The sequence below is a fragment of the Dendrobium catenatum genome, unplaced genomic scaffold (genome assembly GCF_001605985.2).
Source record: "Dendrobium catenatum unplaced genomic scaffold, ASM160598v2 fragScaff_scaffold_231, whole genome shotgun sequence".
In the NCBI taxonomy this organism is placed as follows: Eukaryota; Viridiplantae; Streptophyta; class Magnoliopsida; order Asparagales; family Orchidaceae; genus Dendrobium; species Dendrobium catenatum.
In genome coordinates, this window is record NW_021318693.1 from 1,507,136 (window position 1) to 1,535,102 (window position 27,967).

At 33.7% G+C, this 27,967-nt stretch overlaps 1 protein-coding gene and 1 non-coding gene across 2 annotated transcripts in view; one reads left to right on the forward strand and one right to left on the reverse strand.

The window, feature by feature from the left end:
- Window positions 1-5,659: 5,659 nt before the first annotated feature.
- Window positions 5,660-5,792, reverse strand: LOC114579231. The gene has a single exon (XR_003700140.1). It is a non-coding gene; the product is annotated as a U11 spliceosomal RNA (small nuclear RNA).
- Window positions 5,793-7,756: 1,964 nt separating this feature from the next.
- Window positions 7,757-27,967, forward strand: part of LOC110095363 (proteasome subunit alpha type-2-B) — a 37,132-nt gene continuing 16,921 nt past the window's right edge. The window contains exons 1-6 of the mRNA XM_020820878.1: window positions 7,757-7,916; window positions 8,020-8,096; window positions 9,471-9,535; window positions 19,199-19,245; window positions 23,394-23,469; window positions 23,892-23,959. Coding sequence (XP_020676537.1) covers window positions 7,876-7,916; window positions 8,020-8,096; window positions 9,471-9,535; window positions 19,199-19,245; window positions 23,394-23,469; window positions 23,892-23,959 — 374 coding nt within the window. The 5' untranslated portion in view covers window positions 7,757-7,875. The remainder of the gene's footprint in view (window positions 7,917-8,019; window positions 8,097-9,470; window positions 9,536-19,198; window positions 19,246-23,393; window positions 23,470-23,891; window positions 23,960-27,967) is intronic.

Below are 27,967 nucleotides of genomic sequence, written 5' to 3' on the forward strand. Positions count from 1 at the left end.
TTCCGGCATACGTTACCGGCGGACATTGCGCCGGCGTATTTAAACTCAACGAAATATTACCGACGGATGACGCGTCGGAAATTATACCGGGGTCACTAGCGTCGAAACCGGCGGAACTTCCGCCGGTAAAAGCCCTATTTCCCGAAATCGAACCCCTCTGGCCGTCATTCGTTTCCTTCCATTCTCTCACTTCGACTGCTTCGCCCGTCGCCGTTCGTCGCTCGCCGTGGTTAGACGTCGCCGACGGTCACCGGACTTCACCGAGCCTCATTCCTAGTCGCGCGCCGCCTCTCTCCTTCCTAGTCGCGCGCCGCCGAGGAGGGTCGTAGAACGACCGAAGGTATTTGTTTTCATTTTTTTTCTATTTCGGTTGGATTACATATAGGATTAGCCTTAAGTCCATATCTTTTTGCTATAGTCATGGTTGTTATCACTAGACATTTGCTAGAGGATGTACCTTGGTGCATGCTTTTTGTTGATGATATTGTTCTAAATGTAGAGGTGGGAAGCACCCCTTAGGGTTCTTTTAGGACTATTTTTTTACTATTTTTTAAAAGCATCTTTTTAGTATAAAATTTTTAAAATATAATTTTTTGTATAATCCATAACGCTGGTTTGAGGATTATACTTGAGCAATGGTGATTGAATGTCCTTGCATGGTGATTGAATGACCTTGGATGGATGATGATGGTCAACGGATGTACTCATGCAATAATTGTCAAGGGACCTAAGTTAGTTGACAATGGTTGAGATATCATAGTTGAATGGCGGTCAGATGAATATAGTTAGACAACATTAATGATTAGAGAACTATACCTAGGAGATGGTGGATGAAGGATTGTATGAGGGAGATGGTGGTCAGATGATTGTGGTCTAGGTCAGATGAATATAGTCAGACAACAATGATTAGAGAACTATACCTAGGAGATGGTGGATGAAGGATTGTATGAGGGAGATGGTGGTCAGATGATCGTGGTCTAGTGATGGCCATTGAACGACAATAGTTATGTGATAATGATCATATGAATGTGGTAGGGCGATGGTTAGGATAATACCATCTTCAATTGATAGTGGTTGGAGGATTGTAATTCGGCGACAATGATCAGAAAATCATAGTTAGGTGATGGTAGTTAGTAGATTATAATCGTGTGATGGTGATTAAATGAGTGCAGTTAAACAATGGTGGTTAAAATACCACATTCATAAATTTTAGTTTTTTATAATGATTGATATCTCATCTAATTTGGTCACATGATAGACAGAATGTCATACCTCTAGAAAATTTATTGAGCAAATGACTGATTTCTCTTTATGTTAATACTTTTTTAAGCTGAGTAGATTTATTAACCATTACATATGAAGCATGAATAACTTTTATAATATTGAATAACTATTAAATTAAAAATATATGTTCACACCTATGTGAAGTTTATAAAATAAAACCCTAACGAATTACAATATTATAAAAGAGAAAAGCTGCTTCGTGGTGGATTTCTCTCCACATGATGCATGGATAAGGCATTTGTATATATATAATAAATTAACTCAAATGAATCAATTACTTGAAAGATAATGATAAAAATGTTTTCTAATAAGGTTCAATATGGTTTGAACCTTGTTCAAACATTATTCAAACCTTCTTTGAACCATATTTACAATTTACGATTTAATGTCTGCACGAGGCTAAGGATCAAACATTTGGTTCAAATAAAATAAATTTATGCTTCAAAGTATATTCGAACAAGGATCAAAACTCCTATTACAAGTTCTTTCCTCATTGAAAATTTCATCAAGCTCAGTTTCAAATTTAGGCTTCGTTTGGGATGATTTTTTTACTGCTTCTTAAAGCAATTTTTTAGTACAATTTTTTTTTTAAATTTTGAATTAAAAAATAACTTTAAGAAGTAATAAAAAAGCAGACCCAAACGAAACCTTAGTGGTCAAATTTTAGCTTCAAAATAAAATTTCCATTCTTTTTCAAACAAGTATCATGATCATTTTCTAAGCAAATGTTATTGTTTCATATCATTTATATTATAACCTATGTTTACTAATATTGGAATGGACAATGAATGCATTCTAACATAAATAACATAAAAATATATTCTTATATGACCTTGAACATAAATTGAGTTAACTATGAAGCACTTTGAGATTATGATGGATGTGCTTGGAAGATAGACATCAAAGTAGTTTGCTTGTTCAAACATTCATCAGATTATAAGAGACTATGACTCATATTTCTATCATAAAGATCCATAAGGATCATAAATAAAAGATGTATAAAGATTATCATGAATAATTTAAACCTGGGTATCCCTAAGACCACTAAATAAGTTAGAGAGTTGCATGGCAGAAAAAATGTGGCTGCCCCCACGAAGGAAACAAAGTATTGCATTAGCTACTGCAGGGGTCAACAAAGGATGTAAGCTCCATAAATCAAATACGCATATGGTCAATAAGTAGAATTAGAAAAAATAGTATAATTAGAGGGACAAAGTTGCTATGAGTACTCACCATCAACGAGGAACAAATCCACTCATATATCCTAAGGTGACATCATTAGTATGCTTCATCACCATACGATCAAATTGAATAACTAAGAAATCCCTTATGGATATAGCATAATTATATCATATGAACTCATCTATATTCTAGTCTATACTAATGAGCCTCTTTGGAATTTTATATTATTATTGAGAAAAAATAAATCTGGACAACATAAATTTGATTTATATATTTACAATAATGATAGGGGGCTTGATATGTCAATGCTCTTTATTTCTTTTTTAATAGCTATTCCAATATAATTTGTTAGTGTCGTAATTAGTTTTCCAGTATATCAAATCAGTGAATCACCCCTATTTGGCAAACAAATCATTAGAACCACTTTATTTGCGATAAATGGTTGCTCATACCGCCGATTAGCCGCCTCTCCCGAGAGACACGCCAGAACCGCTGAGGCTGTACCGGGAGGAGAAGCTCCAGCACATACGAGGAGATGACGTGAGCCGGCAGCTGGCTCGGCAACCCGGATCTAATCTCTGGCGGCCTCCGTCGGCCCGTTCTTCTTCGCCTACGTCGGCTTCGACGCCGTCTCCACAATGGCGGAAGAGACTAAGAATCCGGCCAAGGATATACTGATTGGACTCGTCAGCGCCATGTCGATCACCACTTCCTGTTTCTGCCTCCTAGCTTTGGTTCTCTGTTTGATGCAGCCGTACACCAAAATCGATCCCGACGCTCCCTTCTCGGTGGCGTTCTCCAATGTCGGCCTGCATGATACTAGGAGCATTGCACTTCGCGCCCTTACTCGCTTATCGGTCGTCATTCTGCTCACATGATCACCTATCGCCATGTTTCTTCTCGCAAGAATGCAGCAGATAAGCCACCGTTCTTCTTGTCAAGTTGGACCGGGATGTATGCCGTGAATCTCCCAAAATAGAGCGACAATCTCTCATCCCTCCAGATAATTGATCTTTCAATCAATTCAATTTCTTGTACCATCCCGCTTTCTGTTGGAGGTGCAGACGTGCAGTTCGACACTCCTCAGGAGTTCCAACACCAACTTTCCATCTGGTGGCTTTGAGCGATTGATTTGAATTTGTAGGAGAAGGTAGAGTAGCTGAGTCCGTGGCCGAATTTGAAGATTGGATTGCCATTGTAGAAGCGGTAGGTTTTCCCTGGGTACCCTGAAGCTGGATCTGCTCTCATCCTCATGTCAGTCATGACAACTCTGATGAAATCTTGTGGATACCAAGTGAGCGGTAGCCTTCCTCCTGGATTATGTTCGTCGAGGAGAACCTCAGCAATTGCCAATCCACCACGTTTCCATCTCTTTGCTCTCATGCTTCTGTGCGAATGCCCTAAGCCCAACGTTTTTATCTCAAAGCCTGCTCCATCGGCCTCTATACTTGAGCCTATGCTCGGTTATCAGATCTGAATTATGATCGCAAGATATTTGATGAATTGCCGACTGGATTGTTGTGTCTTAAGACGGCTTTGATTTCTGGTTATGCTCGAGTAGGAAGGGTAGGGAACCAACCATTACTTTTGTGAAGGCTCCTCCAATAGAACCAATTGAAAGGGCGCTCAGTATTTTTCGCGGTATGTTCGCTCCCAAGGGAATTCAGGTTTCTAATCCATTACAGGTTATTTGCACTCGTTGGGGAGTAGATAAGTTCACATATAGATCATATTCTTATGTGGTTGTTGGATCTTCTGGTGTTGATTATGATATTTTGGCAAAGAGCATCGGCAATGGTAGAGTATTCTTGGCTGGAGAGGAAACAAACAAGATGTATCCTGCTACAATGCAGGGAGCTCTCCTCAGTAGTTTCAAGAAAGTCAAACATATCTAGAGCAGCTGTGAAATTCAAGGTGTAGAATGGTGGACAAAACCAAGGTGGAGGAAGCCTTGGATTTGGATAATTTATTTTAAGTATTCACAATTTTGACCACGACTCATCTCCAGCCTTCGCTCGAATCCGTGTGTTCCATCCCGACTCCATCACCTGCTTGGTTTTCTTCGTACCGGAGGAGAATGATGCGGAGCATATTAGTTAAAATACTCCTTAGGCATATGATATTTAGTTTGTTATAAGAATTCTAGAATGTTCTTGCTTTATCTAGATTTCTTTTGCTAGCTTATAAATATAGGATTTGTAAGAGGGAAGTGATATGAATGAATATTTTTGGATTTTTGAACAGCTTGGCTGTTTTTTGGTCTCTTAGGGCTGTTTAGCCCTTCTTCTTCTTCCCCATCATGCTTCTTTGGTGATTCTCCCCACATCAGGATGTAAGCTCCATAAATCAAATACGCATATGGTCAATAAGTAGAATTAGAAAAAAACAGTATAATTAGAGGGACAAAGTTGCTATGAGTACTCACCATCAACGAGGAACAAATCCACTCATATATCATAAGGTGACATCATTAGTATGCTTCATCACCATACGATCAAATTGAATAACTAAGAAATCCCTAATGGATATAGCATAATTATATCATATGAACTCATCTATATTCTAGTCTATACTAACGAGCCTCTTTGGAATTTTATATTATTATTGAGAAAAAATAAATCTGGACAACATAAATTTGATTTATATATTTACAATAATGATAGCGGGCTTGATATGTCAATGCTCTTTATTTCTTTTTTAATAGCTATTCCAATATAATTTGTTAGTGTCTTGATTAGTTTTCCAGTATATCAAATCAGTGAATCACTAAAAAAAAAAAAAATATCAGTGAATCACCCCTATTTGGCAAACAAATCATTAGAACCACTTTATTTGCGATAAATGGTTGCTCATACCCTTTGATTATAAATGCTTGTTTTTTTTTATTATAAATGCTTGTTTGGGCACATCCTAACACGACAACAATTTGTAGATTAGATGTCTATTTTATTGAAATGGAGGAAACTCTTTAAATTGAAATATATTTAACATATTCAAAACGTCCTCCACTTCTTCGCATAATATCCCTTCAAAGAGTCACAGACAGCTCTAAATGTTGAGGGTCTGGAATATAAATTAACCTTTGGGATGTACATCTACAACAAGAAAACATTATAATATTCATTAATTTGTCTTATATATGCAAAAACTGTAGAAGATTGCATAATAATTTTTAGCATATATAATTTAAAAAGAGGGTTAGCCAAGCAACTGAGCAAGCCAACCCAATAGCATTCATAAATTATGTCGGCCATATGTCCATATAATCATACAACATCCATCAATTAAAAGATGTACGTGACATGCATAGCCAACCGACCCTTTTTTAATTTTTAGTAAATATAAGGGTACATAGTTGTACAAAATATTTATATGGCTACAAAAAGCTTGTATGCAGCGTGTACAAAGAGCTTGTACACACTATGTATAATAATAAGTATTTTGAACAAGATAAAAAAATATTTTAAAGAATCATTTCAAGTGAAATTTAAAAAATGTCTTCATCATAAGATAGATAGTATACTTTTTTATTATAATAATTTTTTTTTTTGTAATTTCTAAGCATGGTGTAAATCATTAAGAAGTTGACACATGTATTTTCTATAAATCCTTATGAAATTGACACATGGTGTAAATCCATAATAAATTTTTCATAATTTTTGAGCTTTTGTACATTCATAAAATGATAAATAAATAATTCTTTCAAATTTAATTTTGAGTATCAAACAGTGCACAATAGCTTGTACATAGTGTGTACAAGAGCTTGTATATAGTGCACAAGAGCTTGTGTATACTATTTACAACATGTCTAGATTTGCCTTATACATAAACTGTGGAAGTTTATAAATTTTTTTTTTTACTCCCCATATTTATACCATTGGATTTAATGTAATATAAAATAAAACAACATATTAATAACACAACAATATAATCATTTATACTTAATTCAACATTTGTTATTTTAATATTTTGATTGATATTTTCATTCTTCTCATCATCAAACGCATTCATCAATTTTTCTATTTTTAATCTTTTGCTATGTTTTTCTATTATCCATCCATTATTATAAAATATATCATTGTGCTAATTATAAGCTTGTACACATTGTATACGAGAGATCTAAATTTGCCTTATACATAAATTGTACATACAAGCAAAATTACAAATAAGAAATTATTCTGTGCAGAGTCAAAATTGTAAATATAAGTTCAATTGTAAAACAAGAGATCATAAAACAGGTGTATGAAAACTCTATGTCTTGACTCTGCACAGAATAATTTCTCCAGTCATAAAGAAACCCAAAACACTAAATACAGGTTCGTCTTTCATGCCATGTAAATGTTGAAATTGAAATAATTGAGAAATAAAAAATGATACATAAATTTAAATTTAAATCAAATAAAAAAAGATGTAAACTTGATTTGAAGCTTATAATAAACCCTAAACAATAAACAGGATGGAGAGAGTGATGACAAACTTTACGTTCTTGAAGATAAAGAGCGGTTTGTGACACGAACAATCATTGTTCAAAGATAAAAAAATGACATTATGAATGCAAATCCCTAAAACTTCTGTCCGCACGATTCCAGAATTGAATGCGACACATCAACTTCATTTTTTTCAAAATATTACCTCATGATCGGGTCAGGTTATATGTCACCCATTAAAAAAAAATCAAGTGACTCGAAAAAAATAAATTCAACCAAAAATTACATATCAACAACATATTAAAATCTGAACATAGCTCTACATACCAGCTCCAGAGCAAAGCCCTACATGGGGTCCTGGTTGGGTACCATGCTTTACTCGGGGCTTCGCCCACCCACACCCACCCATGGTGACTTTCGGGATGCCGTACCGACCTATATCCACCCACTTTCCATGCTTTTTGAACACAGTTCGCCCTTGTTTCCCTTTGCAATGCTTGCAAACTTTCAAGCCGTATATTAGAATTTACCATAGTCGCAGCGTGGTTAAATATTGCACATTAAGTAGTGAGGATTGTAGTAATATAAGATATATGGTGATTATCAATATAAATCGTTTTATTCCCGATGTTGAGTACCAACTCATACCCATCCACAAGATCATGAGCATACCTATACCCACCCATACCCATTGGATAATAGATAAGTACATAGATGAATATGAGTGTGAATATGAGTACCACTATTCCACAGAGAATAATTTATTCTCAAACAAAGCCTAAATCAGTCCTAAATCAAGCCTTAATTAGAATGCAAAAGATCAATCTATACGGGATTTTATATAAATGACCCTTAAAATTTATCACAGTTTCTAAGCACTTTCTTGCGCGAGGGTTCGCTTCTCTAATCTCTACCAGAGTACCCTTCGGATTGCCCGTTGGCGTATCAGACCCAGGGCTTGTTTTCGATCCTAGACGGGGCGATGGGCGACAGTCAGTACTCTTTCTCTCTCACTACCTTCAGGTGCAGATCTTTGCGTTTTGCGCACTCTCCTCCTCTTCGCAACCGCCCACCATATTTTTTAGCTTTTTTACCTCTTTCTTCTTTTCTTCTTCTTCTTCTTCAGTCCTTCAGGGAAGCTGGTACAGATAGAGCATGCTCTGATGGCCGTGGGATCTGGTCAGACCTCTTTAGGGATCAAAGGTACCTCTTATATTTCCCGATCACCTTACTCCATTATTGTTTCTGGATCACAAGTTTGTTCCTTTTGAAGCAGAGTTTATTTTTTGTAAGATTGCCGTGCTATTTTTGTTAGTATATTCAAATGTTTGACGTATGATCAGAGGTCTTCTTAACGTGAGAGATTCAGTTGGTGGGAGGAGCCCTGTGTAATCTAAAGCTTTAAGGTCGGGAATCGGAAAAGAAAAAAAGGGATGGAATACAATTTTGCATGTGAATTTCTGGAATGTTGCAAAACCTTATTTTAATGGAGCTTTTGGTGGCAGATAGATCATCTATAACTGACATCTAGGCTTTATTTGCTTCATTGATGAATTTGTTCCGCTATATTTCATTGACTAGCTTATCTGCTCTATTTTCTGGTATTCCCCCTAGATTGAAACCATTAATTTTGTGTTTTAGGACCGAGTTATAACTTACAAGTTCTTGTGATTAGGAAAAGAAAATTAACTTCATAATGCAACAGTTCAAGCTTGTTTAGATGGATGGTAATGCCAGTACCTAAAGTTTATATTTCTTAGTTTAAATAAAAAAAATATGGTTGAAAATTGATAACTTGGGTAAATCAGGATTTAGTAGGAGGTTCAATTACTTAACTAATAGCTTTTCATCATCATGTAATTAGAAACCTTGGTGAAAATTTTCTTTTTTTATTTTGGTTTAGTGGTTGGTTCTTAAAGTTACTACTCATGGACAGCAGATCGAATTGCTAGCTATGTTGCAGTGCCTTAGGCAAAATGAGTATTGTTAGTTTCACATTCCTCTTATAATTGGTAGATGGCAACATAGATCAGGCATTTTTATTACAAGGGGTATATATGATTATTTTTTTGCACGACGCTATCAATAAGATTAATTAGTGTATGCTTTTAGAATTTATATCAAAGTTAACTTTGGACAGTTAGGTGTTGTGATTTTCAAATCATTGCATCATTACAAGTTACAACTACATTACATGCTACAACTACAAAAAAATAAATTTCTACTTCGCTTGCAATGGAGTTATGTTGTTCTTGGTACTCCATTGGCCAGATTGATTTTGAAAAAAAAAAAACTTAAGCTTATGTCGAGGGCCAACCACTAGTATATATTTTGCTAGAGTTCCACACGAGAAGCAATTAAAACAATGATATAGTGAAGAAAGCATATATATCAAAGGAATTAAATTAAGTTTGTAAAGATAGCAAACTCAATCATCAAATTCAGATAAAAACAAAGAAGCTTAAAGTGATTTGATACACACTTAGTCAGAAAGCTTTTGTTTGATACTTTTTAATACATACTGTCTTCTATTATTTTATATCATGATTTTATTGACTCTTGTTGAGATTACTGCAGCTGCAAATGGTGTTGTTATTGCAACTGAGAAGAAGCTGCCTTCAATTTTAGTGGATGAAGCATCCGTAAGCATACAATTATGTCCATTGTCGGATAATTGCTACTTTTTTATTTACTTCTAGCTGTTTGCTCTGTGTTCAAACTATAGTTGGAGTCATAGAATGATTCTGCATATTGTTCTTTATTTGACTATTCAACTTGGTTTCCAGTTATGCCACCTGGAAGGGAAATCATTGTTAATTTTAGCGTTTTGTGCGGAAAGTTGATTATTGATTTTCCATTAAATAAATTATCTTTTGAGAAGCGTGTATGTTTGTATTTATTTTTTAAGTTGCTATTGTGCTGCAAAGTTATTCTTATTCTTTTTTTTTAAACTTTATAGTATTTCTATAAGATGGTAGTGAGGCCTGCAATGCTTTATGGTGCCGAATGTTGGCCATTAAAAGAGAAGCATAATACTAAGTTAAGTGTGGCAGAGATGAGAATGCTCAGGTGGATGAGTGGCTTTACCCTTAGAGATAGGATACGAAATGAGCATATACGTGAAAAGGTTGGAGTAGCTCCAGTAGAAGATAAAATTAGAGAGAGTCGCCTTAGATGGTTTGGTCACATAAAACGACGGCCTTTCGATGACCCGGTTAGGAGAGTAGAGGTATTAGATTTGACTTATGTTAAGAAAGGTAGGGGTAGACCTAAAAAGACTTGGTTAGAAAATATTAGGAATGACCTTTCTTTATTAGGTTTAAATGAGAATTTGACTTTTAATAGAACACAATGGAGAAAAAGGATTCATGTAGCCGACCCCACGTAGTGGGATAAAGGCTTGATGTTGTTGTTGTTGTTGTATAGTATTTCTTGTTCTATCATTATATATTGTTTTTGAAATGCAATGTGGAAAAAGTAAAAGATAAAGAATTAACTAAAATTTTGTAAAAATTCAAACTTGAATATCTACTTTAGACATCCTAAGCAATATCGCTCAATCCAATGATTGATGGTTAAAAATACCAATCAGACTTTCCATATATCCCCTCATTTGTGGAGCCCATGCATGCAGTTGGCCCTTATGACCCAAGTGAGGAAGGTTGAGGTTAGGTTGAGATTCAATCATTAATGGATGCCAAAATCAATAATAGCATGTTCAAATTTAATGTTCTTAGTGCTAGGTCATTCCCTAAAAGTTATGCATCATTGCTAAACCCAATCATGATCAGAAGTGGGCAGGCTTTGCTAAGATGTTCCCTTACAAAGAACATGCCTCAGCTAAACCCAATCGTGCCAAGATAGTTGAAAGGTTTGGTTCGAACATCATCATGAAATATCATGCCACAACTTAACCCAATTTTGATTAAGCTATTGCATGTTTGGAAGATTAATAATGGGAAGATAATAGGGATAGAGTTGATAAGGAGTTGAAAGATAAACATATTGAAGTGAATGAATTCAGTGATAGAGTGAATGAAATTATGTTTGTTATTGGTGATAATATTATAAATATAGTCAGTGCTTATGCCCTTTTAGTTGGATTGAATTCGTGTTTGAAAAGCCAACTTTGATAAAAATGAATGGAATACATATAATTGATGATGGGGATATAATTATAAGTGGTAACTTAAATTGAGATTTGATTTCTATTAGGATGTTTTATGAAAGAATTCATGGTGAGACTGGAATAGAAATGCAAAAGTCAGTGGAGAAATTATATTTGATTTTGAAATATGATATGACCTTGAAATTGCGAACCCATATTTTAAGAGATGAGAACTTGTTACTTTTAAAAGTGGAGTGACCAAATCATAAATGGCCTTCTTTTACTTGCAAACAAAAAAAATATATTTTTCAAACATTAGAAGGTGTAACTTGATTAATAATTATAAATGAATATCTCAGTAGTATAAACAAAATAATTAAAAGAAATTATTGTTCTTGGGTAAGTTAGTATAACTTGAAAGGTGAGAAATAATTCAAGATATATTACTTGGATAGACATATTGGAATAAATTACTTTGCAAATAATATGAGGTAATTATACTTGAAATTCTCATCTCACAAAATTGATTAGTAATATAGATGTATATCTTAGTATTATAAATAACATAATTTTAAAAAATAATTGCTTTTGGTTATGTTGGTAGATCTTGAAAGGTGAGAAATAATTCAAGATATATTACTAAGATAGACAAATTATAATTTTACAGTTGAGCTAAACTTGGTTTGTGACAAGACGGCTAGTTTTATTTGAAAATTTTATTGTAGAATTTATGGAAAAGTCTAAAAATAAATCATACATAAGGAAAAGAGGTTTAGTGGAGTGAGGAGGTAGGAAATGTATAATAAAAAAGAAAATTGAGACATAAAGTGGTTCTATGTGATAGGCTAGATACTAAGGAAAAGGAAATTGAGACAAAGTAGTTTAGGCAATACATATGTGATTAGGGATCTTGATTATGTTATATGCATTAAAAGTGAACATAATCATAAGATTATGTTATATGCATTAGAAAGTGACCATAGTGAGATTTTAGTTTAATATCAAAGAAAGATGGAAATGTACTTAAAAAAATTATTGAATTAGAATTTTAACTAAATTTTTTTTGGAGGATCGTAATGTAAAATTAAAGTTGCATATTATAGATGAATCCTAATAAATAGAGTTGCATTACCATGCATAAAGGTGAAACTTTGGGTCTTGATGAGATACTAATAATGAAGTAGTATAATTGACAAAACTTTTTAATAAAATTTTGAAGATTAAGGGAATATTAAATGATTGGAGAAGAAATATTTTTAGTAGATCCAATCAAGAATAAAGGAGATGTTTAAAATTGTGATAATTATAGGAGAATCAAATTTAAAAATCCTACAATGAAGTTTTGTGAGAGAATAATAAAACATAGACTTAGAAAATTGCATCAATATTAAAGAATTTATTTTTATGTGTTGGAGATGCATTATGAACGCATTTTTTGTACCACGCAATTTAATGAGAGATTATAAAGAGCGAAGAGAAGATATTCATGTGGTTTTGTTCATTTTTGAAAGGTATACGATGAATAGCTCGAGAATTGATTTGATGTACATTATTGGAAAAACTGTGTTAAATATATCTTGATGTTATTTATGATATGTATGATGGAACATTGATTATGAATACCACGAGTTTTAGAAGTAATTGCTGATTGGCCAAAGGGTTCCTCATTGTAATGATCAACATTAAGCTTATAGTTTTTTATATTGGTTATAAATATGCTCACAAATGATATAAAAATTGAGGTAACTGGGTGCATGTTTTTTTGGAGATAACTTATTTCTAATCAATGAAATCATACTTGAAATTAGTGATAAGTTAAAACAATAGAAGTAATGCATAGAAAATAATTTGTTTATGATTATTAGAAGATAAAGTGATACTTAAATATATTAGGTTTAAGTATTTTAGATCTATAAATATAACTTTTGGAGTTATGATTTAGTTGTCAAAATGTATAAGTCTTTGAAGAGTATTATGCTGTAAGAGAATATCATATAGATTTAAATTTAAATTTTATAGAAATACAGTTAGGCTAGCTATGCTGTATAGATCTAGCTATTGGTCAACAATGAAGTAATTGATAAATAAATTAAACATGACAAAAATGAGGATGTTAAGAAGAATGTTTGGCGAAATTATAAATGATTGATTTAAAAATGATTATAACAAAGGGATCGTCGGAGTAATTAATGGTTTATGGCACATCAAGATGGGAGGAGAAAGGAGGAGGGGTGAATTGGGTGTATGCTTTTACATACATCAAAAATTTCTTATGAAGTTCTACAAATTCTACCCAAAACAACCTAATACAACGCACAATCTATATAACTAATTATACACAAATGATCTAAATAATATGTCAATCGAAATACTATACTATAATGAAGAGCATGACAACTTAACTAAATACAAAAAGTAGCATGGAAGTGTGTGAACCATGATATATAATCTATAATTTTTTTCTTCAGACCTATTGTACCATGATAGTTAAACAAATGTAGATGAATCACATTTTTTTTCACAGGTTGATTTCAAGAAAATTTTGATTTGAAGGAATGGTCTCTTCAAGTATCCTACAACAACAACAATAACAATATCAAGCCTTTGTCCCATTATGTGGGGTCGGCTACATGAATCCTTTTTTGCCATTGTGTCCGATTAAAAGTCAAATTCTCATTTAAATCTAATAAAGAAAGATCATTTCAAATGCATATTCTCTTCAAGTATCCTATTGGAATAAAAAAATACTATGAAAGTAAAAATGATTCAGAAGTTGAGGTTAATGAATGCTTTCATATTAATCACTTCTTGAGAAAGAAAAGCATAGATACAACTAAAACGAAGAGCTTCAGAAGTGCAACCATCCAGCAATACTCATGTGAAAGAACAACTTCAAGCAATGAAATTTCAAAGATTTTTTTAACCATTATATATGCAACATTTATCCATTAGCAAACGATGCTTTTTAATCAAGAAAAACCTTGCACAAAAGCTTCGAAGGACATTGTTAAAGTAACATTTTGTCAACTGAAGCTCCTCCCTCAAAAAACCTCTCGAATAACTATTTTTGTTGGTCTTAGTTATTGCTCCTCGCTTATTTATCCCCATCTGAAAAACCATAATCTCATAAGGAGTTTCACTTTAAGTAAGAGAAGGCACACTGGAGATTCAAAATAAGAGATAAAGCAAAAACATGGAATTGGCTACTTATCATGTGAAGAAGGTTGCAACATTAGAACTTTGTGGAGCCTTAAAGTCATGTATTATTGATTTTACTTTTCTTAGCTTATGTTCTTTTCTATTTCTCCGTGTCTCTATCAGAGCCATAAAATCCCATGCCTTTAATACAATTACTTTTGAAATTAGATGAAACATGCTTGGCTCAAATTTAGAAACAGTAGAAAACATTTTTTTCCTTGTTGACTGATGCTTACAAATTCTTTAGTCCTTTAAAATATCATATTATTATTCCTCTCCAAGACCAAAAAAATGCTCACTTGTTAATGAAAAACAAAAATATATAGATGATGATACATCTTCAATTAATGCATTTCATTTCTTCATATTGCAAAAGTCATGCAAAACTCCTAATTTCATGGTTTTTACCTAAGGACAAGGAATTTGAGAAACCAAGAGAAGAATAAATGTTTGTAACCTCATCAAAAGCAAGGAAGCGAAATTTAGAAATAGCTAAACTCCTTGATACACTCTTCGACCATTTTTCAAACATAATCAAGCAAAGAATGCAATGTCAAAACTTAAGAAAAGTCTCATGTAAGATCATATAAGGACAAAATAGAAGTAAGAAAATTGAAAGAGAGTAGGGAGATGTAGAATAATACCTCTATTGCTGCTTCAGGATGATTACAATTCTCCATGTTACAAGTAATTTTCACTCCTCTCACCTATGCTTACAAAGAACATAACTTCTATAGGGTGTCGAACTGTGGTGTCGTATTACTGCAAACTCTGTATATATAATTGTATCCGCTCCATTCCCCTCCTTCACTTTGATTAGTCTCTACTCTCTCCCCTCCATCGTTGTGACATTATTCCTTTCGTTGTTTCAGTTGCTCAACCACTTTCATGTGATCTTACAGCTCACCTGACCTGTTCCAATGATCAATCCATTATAAGAAAACAACCCCAAGTGGATTCCATCATTGCAATATCCTTGCCAGTGATTACTCCAGTTCTTAGATGTGATTGTTTTCATGTCGTGCATCCTCGCTACTCCCCCACCCTCTAGAAATGTTCTTAAATAGCTTGCATGACACCATTTTTCTAACGAGTCCCTGGAGACATCACTTCGACCTGGCATTGAAATCCATTTACTTCGTAAAGTGGAATTATCCTCGTAAGTTCTCGTGGCCCCCTTTTAGCAACTTTGATGATCACTTTCACCATTTTTCATACATAATCATTAAGGGTTTTTGATACTTCAAACGAGGATACATATGCGTGGCTTCTATGCTTTCTACCTTTCGTTCTTGCCCTCCATTATCTTGCTATGGCTCTGTCTCGCCATTAAACTCTTTTGTCTTGCTTTGATTTAATCTCTCTCTCTCTCTCTCATTAGCTTTCACTGTGGCTCTTTCTTGATCTTTCTTATTTTTGTTCTTTTTTTTTTAATTTTTAATTAAGATTGTTCTTATATGGAGGTTACTTGATTTTTTCGATTTCCTATTTTATTTTTGCAATCATCCAATCTTGTTTAAATGCTTATACTTGGCCTTAGTTGTGATCTAATTTACTTTTTTTTTTGCATTCTTTCATTTGCTAATTTGTGCATCCATGATATTTATTAAGGCTCTAGAGAATTGGTGTCTAAGGTAAGTGAGGTTGGGTGTCTAAGGCAAGTGAGGTTGGGTGATGCAAGGCCAACAAAATGGTTGCCTTAGTAGAGTTTTGGTAGCACCTTAGCTTAGCCGCCTAACATCATAGGTGAGTACCTTTTTTATCTTAACTGCTCGGTAAACCATGCTATTATTTTTATGTTTCCTCCATCCTTATATATATATATATATATATTATTTCTTTCTGACTTTCTTAATTTTCCAATCTAAGTAATTCTATTTCCTCAATCTCATTCATTGCAAAGAATAATTAGATAACTTGTTTCCAATCTTCTTCTTCCGCTATAATTCGTTTTTTGTATCCTTTCTACAACAACAATAACAACATCAAGCCTTTATCCCACTACATGGGGTCGACTGCATGAATCCTTTTTTTTTCCATTGTGTCTTGTTAAGAGTTAAATGCTCATTTAAATCTAGAAAAGAAATGTCATTTCTAATATTTTCTAACCAAATATTTTTAGGTCTACCTTTACCTTTCTTAACATAAACCAAATCTAATACATCTACTTTCCTAACCGGGTCATCAGAAGGTCGCCACTTTATGTGACCAAACCATCTATGGCGACTCTCTCTAATCTTATTTTCCACTGGAGCTACTCCAACCTTTTCACGTATATGCTCATTTAGTATCCTGTCTCTAAGAGTAAAACTACTCATCCACCTGTGCATCTTCATCTCAGCAACACTTAACTTAATTTTATGCTTCTCTTTTAATGTCCAACATTCTGCACCAGCATTGTAGGTCTCACCACCATCTTATGAATTTTCCCCTTGAGTTTGAGGGGGACTTTTCTATCACACAACCAGTCCGATGTATTTCTCCACTTCAACCATCCAACTTGAATTCTGCTAATAATATCCCCATCTATTTCATCATCACTCTGAATGGTAGACCTAAGATATCTAAAACGCTTACTCTTATTAATGACTTGATCGCCCAAAGTCACAAACCCTCCACTAGATCTATTATTGCTAAAGTTACACTCCATATATTCAGTTTTAGATCTACTCAAAGAAAACCTTTAGACTCTAAGGTTGACCTCCATAATTCAAGTTTACCCATCAACTCCCTCTCTAATCTTATCAACAAGAAGAATATTATCAGCAAAAAGCAAACACTAGGGTATAACCTCTTGCAAATGCCTAGTGAGAACATCCATGACTAAAGCAAAAAAGATATTGGCTTAAGGCTGATCCTTGATGTAATCTAACATAAATGGGAAAGTACTTGTTCAAACCACCTTGTGTTTGAACACGAGTAATAACTCCTGCATACATATCCCTAATGACTTGAATATAAGCATTATAAGATCCTCTCTTTTTTAGAACTTGCCATAACACTTCTCTTGGAGCTTTATCATATGTTTTTTCTAAATCAATAAATATCATATGAAGATTCTCCTTATTCTCTCTATGCTTCTCCATCAAACCTCTCAATAAATGCTTGGCTTCCATAGTAGACCTACCCGGTTTGAATCCAAATTGATTTTGAGAAACTTTAGCATCACGTCGTAACTTATGATCCATAACTCTCTCCCAAAGTTTTGAAGTATAACGCATTAGCTTAATTTCTCTATAATTCGCACATTCTTGTTCATCATCTTTATTTTCAAAAAATATGAATCAACACATTCATTCTCCACTCATTTGGCATCTTTTTAGTCTTCAAAATAATATTAAAAATTTTAGTAAGCTAAGAAATTCCTTCTTCTAAGCATTTCCACACCTCTATTGGAATATCATCAGGTCCAACAGCTTTTTCACATTTCATTTTCTTTAAAGCCTTTCTAATTTCGATTTGACTAATACGCCGATAAAAACAAAAATTTTTATTTTCATTTAGGATGTTAAGGTCACTAAATCAATTGTATTAACACAATCTTCATTGAAAAGTTTAGCAAAATATTTCATTCACCTTTGTTGAATATCTTCTTCAAATAAAAGTACTTTTTGATTATCATCTTTAATGTACTTCACTTGGACTAAATCCTTACTACTCGTATCTTTTTGTTTGACTAACTTATACATATATCTTTCGCTTTTTAGTATCTAATTTATTATATAAATAATTAAAAGTTAAAATATTTGAATCGCAAATTGCTTTCTTAGACTTTTTACGGGCCTCTTTATCTCTCCAAATTATCAGGATTTTTACATCTAAACTAATTTTTATAACAAATCTATTTATTTTTTTATCTTTTTTTGCACATTTTGATTCCATCACAATTTTTTTTTATTATTAGGAGCATTTCCCTGTGATTCTCCAAGCAATCTTTTACAATATCCTTAATATTAGTAGTTAATTTTTTCCACATAAAATTAGCTTCCTTATGCACAGACAAAATCTTAAGATCTAAAATTTTACTCTCAAAAATATTTTTGTTAATATTCTTTAAAAGCCTCAATCTAATCCTAGAACAACGATTTACTTTATTTTTTATATTCTGTCTCTTCATATTAACGTCTAACGCTAATAAGCGATGTTGGGTACATAAACTTTCACTCGGAATAACTTTACAATCTTTACAATATAAACAATCTCTTTTTCTTATAAGAAAGTAATCAATCTTAGTTTTACTATATCCATTCTTATAAGTGATTAGATGTTTATCTTTTTTTTTTTTAATTAAGGTATTACCGTATTAGTAATTGCAAAGTCATCAGCTATAAAAAAATCTAATATGGTCTTACCACATTCATTTCTGAATTATATAATTTATAATCTATCTTTATGATTTTATACTACTATTTTATAAAACATTTTATCATTTTAATTTGTTATTTACTTGCGCACATGAATGCATTGCCTTATTCTGGTCTCTAAAGATTATGTAACGTGTAGTATATATTAAGAGACTTTGCATAAATATGGTTTCCTGAATATTATTTCTTATATTTTACCCATTTTGGATGATTTTTTTGCCATAGTTTTAGGATTTTGTGTTGAATTCATTGCAAATATGAATAATGCTATTTATGTAAACATTACATATATTTTGTCCTCCACGTAGGTGTACATGTATCATGCCTTATAAATTAATATATATTTTTTAAAAGAAGTTCACTTAAAAAGATGAGGTGTTTGTCTCTCTTGCATATTCTTACTTCTTGCCTTCACTATTTATTTGCCTTAATGCTCCTTGATGATGCCGTTCTCTTTAATAAGCGTGCAATTTTTTAGTGGGACAAAGGCTTGATGTTGTTGTTGTTGAGTTATCGTGATGTGACTATTTCAATTGAACTTTTGAACTTTCTATTGTGATTTTGAATGTTCTCTTTTTTTTTCCTATATAAATGGGAAGCATGCATGATCCTACTTACTACCAATCTAAGTGCAGATTCAAAAGATTCAACTTATGACACCCAACATTGGAGTTGTTTACAGGTATATAAGATCAATTTTCTTTTTCTACGTCCAATAACTTTTACTTTTATTCATGTCATTTGAAGTTTCTTGTTTTTTCGCATCCTGAAATTATACTTCACAATTAAGGTATTTGTTGGAATAATATATTAGCCTTGATTTAGGTTTCCTTGTGCTATTTCCTTGTCCGTGATTCACCAATTTTTCATTTTAACGGTTCTTTAGGGTGTCATGTGAGGCTGTATTTTCTTTTACTGTCTTTTTTTTTCTTGAAACCTTATATCGGTGCTTACATTTAGTAAAATTGAGTTTACATTGAGAATCCTAAGCTAGGATATTCACTACGAAGTATATAGTTTGCAGCATTCCAACATTTTTATGTCAAAGGGTGCCTTGATTTAAAGACAATATTCTTGGACGTGTTTATGACATATTGGAGCATATATAGCATTTTTATTGGCATAATTTTATTAGAAAAATTGGATCATTACATTCTTTTGGAAGGCAAAGTGATATTGTGGTTCTTCCTATCATTACTTGACTAATCTAGATCATGGAATAAAAAAGCCAAGCGGGACACTCGTATTAGTACCTCTAAGTATGATATTCACAAAAATTACATTAATTAAATTTGAAACACTCTTTGCATGATGTAAATGGTTTGGTATTTGAAATGGCTTTTAGCATATAGAAGAAATGTAACAATAAGACAAGCCTATTCTAATAACTTAAAAGTTGTTTGTTTTAGAATTGTGGTTGATTAGAATATGATCACTTCTATTATCAAGATTCTTTTAATGAAATTATAGGAAATGGATATCTTGTGACTATTGCTTACATACCACACTCCATAAAATTAACTTTGAGTGGACGCTTCTTTAATTTGTGTATGCCATGGAAAAGCTGATTACCTTAATTTATCATTGCATGCACAAATTAAAGGTTGTAGAGCTCATTGAGTTGATAAAGATTATTGATTGCTAGAAGAAAGGATTTGTAGTGACTAGATTTGGGATGTGGTTACTAAAATAATTGATTAGTTACTGTTGTTTTGAATATGTTCACTAAAAGAAAGGATTTGTTTTCTTAGAACTTTGAATGTGGATATAGGTTATGTAAGTAACCACATTTTGAATTTCAGTAGCCATATTCATTATTTTAATAATCATATTTTAACATCAATAATTATATCCATTATTTTAGTTATCTCATCCAAAATAGTAGTAATTATATTCATAGTTTGGACAAATTTTTTAATCAATAGTTTAAAAAATTATTTTTGGCTATAGGACCATTCTACCATTTGAACTTATAAGAGGTCCAATCATATTGCATAAATCCTAGAGAGGCTTCTCTTAATTTTTCACTTTGTTGAGGTTTTAACAAGGACTATTTCCACAATCTTTTTTTTTGTTTGTTTTTTTTCTTTATCCATGTCAACAATGATTATGGGGAGGCTTTCACAGGATTAAAGTAAAGGAGAAGCTTCGTTTTTCTCCGGTTTACTTTCTTATTTTTCAGTTGATGATACTTTGATGGGTTAAGCTAGCTTTCGTAAAAAATTATTTGATCTTACATTAAGATTCTTAAATTCTTTTTTGAGAATAGAAAGTGCCTCTATGTGTTCCTTACGTCTAATGCATCTCTTCTCAAATTGATAACTATTGTATGAGTGTTGATGATCAACCCCTTCTATTTGAATAATTATGTTTAGGTAATACTTACAATGAAGAGATACTCTTGGGACCAAGATCATGATGGATAGCTAGCATGTTTACCCATGAATCCAAAATTATAATTCGAATTTGGAACACTTTTATATTGCCTTGAATATGCTTCTGGTTGATATGAACAATCACCCTAATATGTGATTAGGGAGAATGCAACAATAATCTAAATTTCATGATTCAAAGTAGGTTTTTAGTAAGTGCTCTCAGGTTTTGATGATTTGGATGGTTTAAATAACATATTTTGATAAAATTTTCTTCTTGAAAGTTGTAGAGCTCATTGAGTTGATAAAAACCGATTACTTTTAAGATTTAGATGTAATTTAATCAAATGATGGTTAAAATATAGAGAGCAGTAGCTGAAGATAGAAAATGCAATCATAGAAAAGTTTATAATTGAAGCATGTGCTTGTTTGATTTCAAAATGCAACAATATTTAAAGAACATTTATACGAAATATTTAAAGAATCTAATTAAATAAAGTTATGGAGACTTTTACTTGATTTCAACAAACACGAGATTAATAATAGCACTATTCGTAGAAATTTGTCGAGTTTTTTTTAATTACCAAAAGAGATTGAATTGTCTTAAATTTTTTGAATTAAACAAGATGTTAGAAACTCACCCTAGGACTTTCTAGTGAATCAAAAGCCTTTTAGTAATTTTATGAATTGTACAACTATGATAATACTATATAACATGATGCAAGAAATAATACCCAACAAATAGATGAGAATTCTTCCTCTGAAATCAAATATCATGTAGGACTAAAGAGGTAATATATATGCATTGTGCTATAATGAATGGAAACATTGTTGTTTCTCAGATTCTTATGATTAAATTATATAAGCATGCATCATCTATTGATTAACTAGTACAATAACACCGAATGAACTAGCGAAGCTTGGCTTAAATGAATGTGATGTTAAGTATAAATGATGTCTATTCTTAAAAAGCAAGAAAGAGATGATAAGCTAATGTAATCCCACTTTGATAGATTTAAAGCAATCAGTGGGGGAACAAGGATAATCTAAGACTCTAAATTGATCTCTATGAACAATTATTTGTCATTTCCTTAATAGAAGTCATTATCCAAGGATTGTGTCTTCACTCTCAGGTATTCTTTAACTTGAGGGTGATAAGCATGCTACGCAGAGTTGTGAACTCAAGTGAAACAAACTTTCATTTAAATATCATTGCAACATGGAAATACATGAGAATATATACCACTTTTTTTATAAACTAAAGCAAGGGGCATCCCAAAATATAAAAGGAGTGAGCGAGGGATGTTCATGGCGTGAGGAAGGAATAATAAATAGGTTTCTAAAACATTTTGGAGAGATTTCAAAGTTTTCAAGTGATGTTCAAGGCCGAACTGATTCTCAAGCTTATGCATAAGTTTTATTATTTTAAATAAGAATGAGAAAAAGAAGGTGGGGGGTGGGGGGTTGGAATTTTCTATTTAGGAGTCTGACTTAGTGATAAAAAAGGAGATTTGACAAATAATATGACGATGCAGTGGTCAATAGGTGGTCAGAAGGGGGTCAAATTGGTCATTGGACACAGCTAAGGCATAGAAATGGTTAGGCTGCTCAAACCTCATATTCATACAACTAGCATACATTATATATGACATTTCATGACCTAAACGAATAACAAAAAGATCCAAAAATACATGACTCAAAGAAATTTAACAAAATGAAAATATATAAGAAATAAAAGTACAACTAGAAGGTCCTGATTACACAATATCTAGATTCCACGAAATACTAAACTAACTGAAAAGTGCAGCCTGCATAACACGGTAATCAGGTCTTCTGGGTAGCGGGTGCTCTTTTAATTCATAGATGATTTACAGTTCACGGTTTGTACTTTGTAGTGAATGGGTAAAATGAAGAAGCATCCACATGCTTTGCGTTAGTTTTTCCTATAAGTGTGTGCAGTCCAGTTTAGCATATAAAACCTTTATGTGATATGAAAAAGAACACCTCTAATTGTATCTTTCTTGCAATGAGCTTTACCCAGGTCATGTTCTTATATATTGGGATTCAATGGCAATGCCAATGAAAGAGTAATTGATTATTAGGATGGTTTGAGGGAGAGATGTGATGTGTAATAGTTTCCCTATAATGGTTATGGTTACAAATTGCAATCTGGATGGCCTAATTCTACATTAGTTTTTGGATTCTATTAGCAAGGTCAGTTTTAACTGGTCATGCCATTTTAGTAGGGATAATATGCTTGTTCTGTCATAGTAACATCTGCACGACATGAATGATTTATGTTATTTTTGTTGACTGATTTTTCATATGAAGAATTTTCTTTGCAAAGTATAATAGTTAGTATGCATTGACATCATATTCTTTTAATACAATGAGTGCTGTCAGCAAATTGAATACTTTACTTTTGTTTATCTCAGCATTTCCTTTTCTTTCTATGTAGCGGAATGGGTCCAGATTCCCGTGTTTTGGTGAGAAAAAGCCGAAAGCAGGCACAACAGTATTACAGACTATACAAAGTATTGTTTTGCTTCCCGTCCTTTGCTTATTTTAGTACTACTACATAAAGTTATCTAAAAAATTTATTAGTTCTGTCCAGTCCTTGGTCAATCACGCGAAACTTTCTAGTTAATATTCATGTACGTATCTTAGTAGACTTTTTCAATGTATACATTCCTGTTTAAATAATAGTTTAGATAGGTTCATTGATTAGAAAACTCAATTTACAGACCTGTGTTGCATCGTACCTGAAGATGTATCATGCTGTTTCTTGTTGGGATCATGCAAATTATCCCATTTTTTTTCTAATAAGCTTGCTATTTTGTCCACTATGGTGCTCCTATGCCCAGAACGGTGCTTTTATGTATGGTATCATGGTAACCTTGAAATCTGGTAAAAAACTCTAGTCATTTTAATCATAAATCTGATATTGTGGTTGCAGGAGGCAATTCCGGTCACACAACTAGTCAGGGAAACAGCTACCGTCATGCAGGAATTCACTCAATCTGGGTATCGATATCTTCAGATAGCATTTTGCTCCTACTCTTTTATAGGTTTTATTTTTAATAAAAACTCTGCTTGTTAAAGCTTGGAAAATTAGGCGATAGATTGTAATGTAGCCGTAATGAATGGTTAAATACTTTTTTCAGAAAATTCTGGAAATATTCATAAAATATAAGGTATCCTTACAAACATTTTGGGATTCCTCATTTTGGTAACTATGAATATCATATCGTAATATCTTAAAGCTGCATTTTCTAGTCAACATTTTGTGACTAAATCATTATAATACAAGAAGCCTCGTGCTTTTTGTGTAGTGTTACTGATATGGTTTGGGACGCTTCAGTTTGGTTTCAAATCATACAATATTTGGAATCAAGCTGAATTGGATTGAATGCAAAAATCTCAAACTGAAACAAAACTATCTAATAGGTAAACCAAACCAAGTAGTTCAGTTTGGTTTGTAGTTTTATATTTTTCTTAACATGGTTGGCCTAAGCTTCATTGTTTGCTTCCAAACTAAAAAATAAAAGACTATCTAAAGATGCATTCCTACTGAGCACAATGCAATTGATATGGGCAAGTAGATGATAAATCTACTCCTGCAAGGGCCTATAAGAAGAGGCATTTTTGTGCAGGCATGAGCCTTGTTGCTGCAGCGGGGGATGGTGTGCGCTGAGGCCAGAAAATGGAGCCTGTTGTGAGATATTTGAACAAGAATTATGATAAGAAATAGTGTGAGCCATTGTCACTGCAGTGGTTGTTACATGTGATGCGTGCCTATGAGAAGTTTGCTTCTGCAAGCCATGAGCCTTGTTGATGGGAGTTTGAACTTCAAAGTGCGAATTTGTCCATGATATGGAGTTCTAGGGGTGGCCGACAACACTCTCATGGTTTAGGAAAACCAAAAACCGAAGAGAACTATGGGTGTGTTGTGCATTTAGGCTTAGGGTCCTAAAATTGGAGTGGGGTGGGAAGGCCCTAATTTCTTAAATTGTGAATCATGTCAACAAAAAATTGAAGCCTTTGCTTATTAATTTGTTATAAGTGATATTGGCTTGAGTTTTATTGGTTTGATGAAAATTCAAACCTAAATCAATTTATATTTCTGCTTTAACTAAAATCTCTAACCTTGATCAAATCAAACCAAAATCTAATCTTACCGAATTGACTGGATTTTTCAGTTCGAAGAGATTTTTTTGTTTTGTTTTGTCATTTACTGTCCCTACTAACAGAGATGAGCTGCCCAGAAGGTTTTATATTGTATTTATTACAGTCATTTCAGGGATTTACCTTTTTTATGATTACAGTTGTTTTGGATTTTTTTTTTAACGTATTAAGGTGAAGGAATATTGATGCACAATTTCAGTTGTTAACATCTTCCTCTCACATATTTTGATTAACTTGAAAATGCTGTTAAGCTGATTAATGGTCAACAAAGCTAAAGTTAATGATAGTATGATACTATGAACTAAGTTTTAAAAATCGGTCAAGAAGCTTATCCTTGAGCTGAATTTATAGTGAGCTTATTCATATAATTTAATTGGATTAGACTGATCTAATAAATGTGCTAACTATGAATTATGCTATGCAATTTCGAAACAAACAAGATACTTTGAACTTTAGTATCATCCGCTTTAGTCCAATTTAGTTTAAAATTCAGTGGGGTTGTGTTGGTTCATTTGAACTACATTTTGGTTTTGTTACCATAATAAAATTTAAAGCTGTTTGAGTTTAAGGCTTAGCTTGCATATGTTTATGGAATTATGTGAGCATCTATGCTAAGATTGTAAATAATTAGAGGGTACTAGTGGCTTATATAATTCACTAGCTCCAACAGCTTTTCTACTCTTGATAAGAATCAAGTGCTGATTAAGTATGAGGTACATTTTAGCTCAAGCGCTTGGAGGTTGAAAAACATTTGAAAATCTCATTAAGTTGCTTGAATTAGGACGATAAGTTGAAGCTGTAAATGAATGTAAAGCTGATTAAAGGAGACAAATAAGAGACAGAGTAGTGGGGAAGTTGAGGATGATAAATAGTGTGTGAAAAGTGAGATCAAATCATATTAAAAAGAGAACAACATATGTGGGGAAGCTTTAGTTTTTCTATGTTTGTGAGATTAGGTAACATCATAGTGTCGTTAGAATGAATGTCGCATGAGCTGGTCCCATACGACCGGTTGGACTGGTCTAATGGACCAGTCTAACAATACTCCCCTATCAAAGACCCACTTTATCCGCAAGGTGGAAAGACGACCCCTCCTCCATTCCCTCTTCATCACAGACGGTAAGAACCTGAAGAGTTCGCTCCTTACACCTGTGCCCTGGCGTATACCTTTTGTCACATCTAAAACAGAGCCCCTTTGCCCTTTTCTTCTGAGCTTCTTGAAGTTGTCCCCAGGTCTTCATCCTACAGTCTTCTCCTTCAAAGTCTCCCTGAGAGTATCCGGTGTTGGCTCCTTGGGTGCCAAAAAGGTGGTGGTAATCCTGTAAGAGCCACCTGAGCTGCTGCCTCCTATTCCTCTCTCCAGGTGCCTCTGATCTTCCACCAACATAGCCTCTTCCAAGTCACGAGGCCTCATCACTCTAACTGTTTTGCAGATTTTTAGTTTCAGTCCTTTCATAAAGTTTCCCTTCAGTACAGTCTCTGGAAGCCGATCCAATCGGCTGGCAAGATACTCAAATTGCTCACGGTACTTTACCACTGTCCCTTCCTGCATCAAAGCGAAGAACTGTTCATAGAAGTCTCCTCCCCTTTTGGTTTGGAAACATTCCAACAATTAGTCCTTAAACTCCCTCTAGGTCCGTATCGGTCTCCTCGTATCCCTCAATTTGTACAATGCTAAAGCTTTTCCTTCCAAGCACATCCCGGCTGCCGTCAACACCCCCTTTGTTAACCTGTTTACGGTAAAGTACCTTTCCACCTTGTAGATCCACCCATGGGCACCATCTCTCTCAAAAATAAGCATCTTCAGCTTCCTCACCCTCAGATCACCTCCGTTCCTCCTGTTCCCTTCATAATTTCCCAAGGGGTTGGTTCCCCCCAAGTGTCCCAATCATCCATTCTACGTTCATACCCAAGCCTTTCATCAATTTCCCACTTTCCTTTCAAATTCAACACCCCTTGGATCATAACAATCTCCTCACCTTCCGCCCTTTGGTCATAATTACCTATTTTCCTTTCAAATCTTGCTTCTCTCCTCTCCAAATAAGCACCTCTTCGTTCTTTCCCTATCTCCTCCCGCCTCTCCCCATAGCCCCTACTTGACTCCTCCCTAGGAATAGACTCTACCGCCCTAGGGGAGGCATTTTTTTTGTTCCCTCCAAAATCTCCACCTCTTGATCTTTCCTTCGTCTGACTGGCTTAGGGGTTTCCCCACTTCCTTGGTTGTCGGCGCCTTCCCTCACCTACGATGGCGATATTTTGGTTTGGCCCTCGAGCACTTTCTTCAACATCTCCTCCATGATGGAAAAATTTGAATTATTCTTATCATGGATGACTAAAATATTCTTTTTCAAATATGAAACTTGAGTTTGGAGAACTGAAATTTCAGATTTCATTTGTCGGATTTCCCCTTCTAATACTTCTACCTATCTTCCCGCCATAAATCCCCGAATCTTTTAGGCTCGAAAAGTCGTATTTGCACTACAAAACAGCAAAAACAGCTGTTCGAAGGAGAAAAACTGCCGCGGGAATCAGCCCAAACAGCCCTGGACACTGCTTAGGCTTGAAAATTCGGATTTCCACCACAAAAATAGCAAAAATAGCGGTTCGAAGGAGAAAAACTGCTGCAGGAATCAGCCCACACATCCCCGGACACCGCTCTGATACCAATTTGACAGGAAACACTTGAAGATCTCAAGACTTTCCTTGCAATCTTTAGAAAACAATGAGAATTCTCTACAAAAATTCACACAAAATCAGGAAAACAGTACATAATTGTATTATTTGATGAAATAGAAATTCAAAATACAAAGATACAATTGATCATCTATTCGAGAGGAGGATCTATCT